General features: G+C 38.1%; 1 protein-coding gene across 1 annotated transcript; it reads right to left on the bottom strand.

Moving 5' to 3' along the window:
- Window positions 1-125: 125 nt before the first annotated feature.
- Window positions 126-2,508, bottom strand: tma16 (translation machinery associated 16 homolog). The gene is made up of 7 exons (XM_014472648.2): window positions 2,338-2,508; window positions 2,150-2,253; window positions 2,029-2,066; window positions 1,822-1,906; window positions 1,308-1,456; window positions 1,170-1,212; window positions 126-517 (listed from the first exon to the last, which is right to left on the bottom strand). The coding sequence occupies exons 1-7, from the start codon at window positions 2,491-2,493 to the stop codon at window positions 319-321; spliced, it is 774 nt and encodes a 257-aa protein (XP_014328134.1). The 5' UTR covers window positions 2,494-2,508; the 3' UTR covers window positions 126-318.
- Window positions 2,509-5,501: the final 2,993 nt, after the last annotated feature.

The following is a 5,501-nucleotide window of genomic DNA, read 5'->3' as shown; positions in this document are numbered from 1 at the left end:
TTGAAAAGGGATAAATGTTTAATTTTCTAAAATTTTCTACAGATGTGATTTCCAGTGTCACAGGTCACAGTTCAGGGGTCAGAGCGTGTTTATGTCTTCAATCCACAGTCTGTTCATAGCTCTGATTGAAGACGCCGTTACATGCAAAACCTTTTTTTTTTTTTTTGTCTGTGCAATAAACGATGAATGTAGAACATCCAAAAATCTGCTGCTGTTATTAAACCCAACGGAAAAGGTTTGGTGTGGCTGAATCTGAAGGTCTAGCACCATCTTGTGGACAGTCGTGGCAGAGCAGCGTGATCCAGTCAGACTGAGGTGTTAGTGAGACTCTGGCATCTCCATGTTGTCATCCAGCGCCTCTTCTTCATCATCTTCATCTCTTCTATCATCATCTTCATCATCATTATCATGCTCCACCTCCTCTTTTTCCTCCGTCTCAGCCTTTGTGTCCAAAACTTTGCTTGAAACGTTTCGCATTTTTATGTTTGGAAGTTTCTTCAGATCTCCAGTCCAATCTCTGAAGAAAATAAAAAAAATATATATTTAGTTTTTTTTCCCTATACCTGAGAGACATGTTATAAAGAGTCTTAATGAAAATCTTATCGTATTTTCAACATGTTTTGTACCTTTTTTTATTATTATTGCCGTTTCTAGGAACAAGGGTTGTGAATTTGATCAGATTATGTGTGGACTAGGCAAAATTACACATTAAGGCTTGAATATATACATACACTTAGGGCTGGACAATAAACTAATATATATTTCAATATTACACATTATCAATATAAATAGATAATACATCTGGTAGAATATTCAGAATATAGAATATTCACTGAACTAAGTGTTTGTTTCCCATTTTATTGTTTTTGGTTGTTTTATTTTGAACATTTAAAATATCCAGTTTCAGTGTTAAGTGTTCTTAATTAAAGTTTACTGGTCTTTGAGAAGGTGAACTTGCTTATTATATCCTTACCAATACGTCACTCGCAATTGGTCTCAAACCAGTGTTATCGTTAATCGTTAACCAATGTCCTCTTTTGTGATGGTAAGGGTTTGGGTCAGAAGGGTTGAGTCTAGGACACGACTGTGTGTTTCATTACGATCCGGCAAATCAAAACTGGACTTGGAATGGATCAGTTAGGTCTAATTAGTGTGCCTCAAAATCTGACCTGAATGATTTCAGATGCTTGGTGTTGATGATGTCTGGGATCTCTGAAAAACAAACAAACAAAAACAACAAGGAAAGATGGAATCTGACCGGAATTATCAATGTGCACAGCTGCTTTGTGTCTCCGGCAGTGACTCACCCAACCCAGCGCCCTCAAACTGCGCCCGCTCTCGCTCTACGCTCTGTTTGATGGCCGCTTCTCTGGCTCCGTGGAGACGACCCTGACGACCCTTGATCCCGTTCACCAACTCGATCTGCTCGAGCTCCGAGTCGAATCTGTGGAGGTACCTGAACAATCCAGACAAACATAATCAGCCCTATAAATACGGCAGTGCTGGTAACTCTGGTTCTGCTGCTCTGACTTAAACCCAACATTTCTATGAAATCCTTCAAACTTGGACACATTTAAATCATGGAAGGTTCTCCACGGTCTACAACTACTTATCCAGATATAACAGTTATAGATGGTTGGACAAGAAACCAATACTTATCTCACAATAGATGCATAATATCAGTTAATAACCATCTACAAAAAAGATTTTGAAGGATTTGGAGTTAATGAGTTACAACATTTAATTTCCCTTTGGGATCAATTAAGTATTTTTGAACTGAATTAAAGGTCTGGGAAGAGCCAGCAGAACCGGGTCTGGTACCTTTCAACAACCTCACAGGCATCTCTCTTGGTGTAACTCGTCTTGTTAGGATCCAGTTGACTCTGAAACCACAGCAGCTTCTCACCTGTGATTTACAACAAGCAGAACCGTGAGCTCACAGGCCTTTACCTTCACAACGACAATGATTATTACTATTCTTATAGTTATTTATTTTTTATTATAAATACTGTAGAACCACAAACTCGCCTATGTTGCTCAGGCGTGTTGCTTTTTCACTCTTCATCCTGTAACATGAAAGAAACGCCAATTAGCTTAAAGCGGTCCAAACAGCTGGAAGCAGCGCCGGTTCTGGTTCTCATGGACTGGCCTCTCCTTCCTCTTCAGCCGGACGTCCTCCCGGTTCAGGTAAGCGGCCTTCCTGCTGAACGGATGGACGACTTTGTCCGCAGCTTTGCTCTTCTGGGCCTTCGGCTGAGGAACACAGAAACAACCATCAGTTCTCCGTCCTTCTAGCCGCGGCTGCTGTCAACACACTGCAGACTCACGCTGCCTTACCATCTCGCTCTCAGGAGTACGCGCGTGGAGCTTGTGTTGACAAGTGAACAGGAAACGGAAATGGTCCTTCACTGAAATACGTCCCGGAAGAAAATTTGCTTGCTGCGATTTTTTTCTCGAGTTCCGGATCACTTGGTTCAATACAAACCTGGTCATCTTCTTAACAATACATTTTGTTAATTAAACACTAACTCAAAAATAACAGTGGATACGAAATTAAACCGCATATTTTTATTTGGGTTTTACAGCAGGGTGGACACACTCTCTCCTATTTGTATAATTCAGTGTGAGTACAAAGCGTTTATTCATTGATTCATTATTTTATAAATTTGGTATATTCTCTTTCCTGTATTTAGTAGGCGATGTAGTAGATAAATTGTAAATGGATGACAGAGATCAAAATAACCATAAAAATAATTCAGTTTAATTCAGTTCAACACAATCATACAGACATTTTTAATTGAACATTGTTAATCAGTGCATCAAGTTTGGTTTACTATTTAAATTAGCTAAAATGTTTCTATCTAGGGAAGCCTAAGGGATTGCATTAGAAGAGCACGTAGCGACAGTTGAGAGGAAAAACTTTAACAAGAAGAAACCTCCAGCAGAACCAGGACCTGGCTCAGAATGAGCTGCTGTCTGCCAACACCAACTGCAGGTTGAGAAGACAGAGCAGAGACACAAAGAAGAAACGGCTGAACCAGGTGTGCTTTCCATGTTAATGAAAAGTAAAAAGTTAATAGCAGGAGAGGGAGAACATTTAGTGCTTGGCAACATTATCAGCCGGCATCCCTCTGCAGAAAGTAGAATGCCAGACCCAACAGCTTCTACGGGGAGAAAAATACAGAGTGAAACATTAAATTATACATTGAAATAACCGCAAGCAATGCAAATTGGAGAGCAGTAGAAGAATAAAGTAGAAGAATGAGGACAAGTGGTCAGTTTTTCGTTTAGCAGCCTAAAGCAGCATTGCATATGTACACAAGAAACAGCAACAAAACATTCACAAGAAAGAGACAAACAAAATGCAGACTGCACTCTTGACCTCATGTGTTCATCAACATCACACCTGATGTCATTTAAAGCAAGTATAAACTGAGTTTGAATGTATTTTAATGGGATCTACAATCTAAGAGTAATGTTTGTAGTTGACAAATTTAATGTTTGTAGTTGACAGGTTTATATTCATATTTAGATAAATCCATTATCTAAAGTTGCGAGGGAGGCTGGTGCTTCTTTCCAGTAGTCATTAGGCAAAGATGATGGAGATGGAGACGTTCTATGTCATTTGTTGGGATTACATTATTTTTCAATGACCAATTAAGATCATTTTCAATGGATTAGAAAATGAATGTTTTGCTTTCATCTTAAAATGAATGGAAAGTGGCACAGCCTACTAACCTTGGTTAAATAGTTAAAGTGTTTTCTGTTGGTATAAAAATGTTTTTTAGACCAACAAAATAGAAAAGACAACTCAAAAAGTTAGGAAATTAATTCTACATCTTTCCTTTTTAAGGCAAATGTCTGGAAACCTGTTGTGGACCTACATTGACTGGTTCTTTGCTTTATCTCATTTGTGTAATTGTCAGTGTTCAGTGTGAAACTTCCAATTCACTCCCAGGTCAGATTGTGACATGTTCTAAAATTGGCAAATCAAAAAAGAGCTTGTTGAAAAACAAAACATGTCGATTTAAATAGAAATGTACATCAGTCAAGCTCCGACTTGTTCCCAGAGACCAGTGTAGACAAGTCAGACTCCTCCTACACTTTTGATGGTAAAGAGAGAAAACTGCGTCAGAGTTCTTAAAATAAATCTAGAAAGAAGCGAATTGCTGTAAAATCTTTCGTCCCTGTTTAACAGTCACTGCAGGCTGAGGACAAAGTTCAACTTTCAACGAGTTAAACCTTGTTTCAGTTTGCTTTACTTCACTATCAGCACTTGAAAGTTTGTCTAGAAAAAAGAACCAACAGCAACTTTAGAACATTATTATTTTTTTATGTAAGACGTAGATCTAGTTAAAAGCAGATATTTACATGCAATGTATAAAAAGATACAAACAAATTCTTTCTTTCTCACTGTTTGAAGTTAGGTTAGACCAAACCTTTTTTGTTTTAGTGTAGCTAGAATTTCTCAATTTATTTTTATTTGCTAAATGCCAGAAAATGTGTCGAGAACATATTTTAGGATTTTTATTTTGTTTATTTATTTTTTTCAACTTTCCTAAAATTCAAAAGTTTACATACGTTTGGTCAGTATAAGGGATTCCTTCCTCAAGCTTCTCTCAATAGCTTAAGAGAAGCTTGAGCTTCTCAAGCTCAATTGTTTGAACATACATTCAATTAAATGTATGTTAATTGAAATGTTTGCAATTAACATACATTTCAATAAATAGCCAAAAGTAGTAAAAGTTGATGAGTTTTTCTTCCATTTGCATTATTTTCCATCCACTGTTGGCTCGTTAATGAAGGAAGGTTTCTTAGATCACTCAACTCTACTAAATCAACCAATTATTCTGGCATAAAAAGGCTTTAACTCAAGCGATGAACCAGTGCTGGGCTGACATCTCACAGAAAACAAGCAAAAAAAGCAAAAAACAAAACTTTGCCTTTGGATCTTTTGGCCATTTGCAACCAGCAGTCTGTGACAAATGCAAAGTTTGATCAAATGTCTTCAGCTTCATCTGCCAGCATCTGATAAGGCTTAATAGGAATCACGTTGTGGGCTTGCATGATGTCAGGCGGTGCTTCGTGCATAATATGGACAGTGCTGTCAAAACGTACCGTGTGGGTGAGCGCCCAGACACACACACGCAGCTTGTTGGGCTAGAATAACTATGAGTAAAACTTTCCAGTGTCACAGAAATAGCACAAACGTTAAAAACAGCAGAGAAAATATCCTCTTCCCCCTCTTCAAAATCAATACAAGGTTGATCTAAAAAAAAACAACAACACACAGAAAAGAAGCAATTATTTTTCAGACAACATTTTTCAACTGTCTTGTGTTGCCTTGCTAGCCTGCATGTTCACATCTATGAGCTCAAAGTTTCACCTGCACGATTTACTGCGGTCGCTCAGCTGGATGAGGTCGAGCTACAAAAGGATTTCCTGTAAACATCCCCGAATCTAAAAACGTGGAAACCTGAGAATCTTCAGACACGTTTGGT

This window comes from Xiphophorus maculatus, chromosome 5, assembly GCF_002775205.1.
Source record: "Xiphophorus maculatus strain JP 163 A chromosome 5, X_maculatus-5.0-male, whole genome shotgun sequence".
Taxonomy (NCBI): domain Eukaryota; kingdom Metazoa; phylum Chordata; class Actinopteri; order Cyprinodontiformes; family Poeciliidae; genus Xiphophorus; species Xiphophorus maculatus.
The sequence above is the reverse complement of the archived record's forward strand: the minus strand, read 5'-3'. Positions and strand labels throughout refer to the sequence as shown.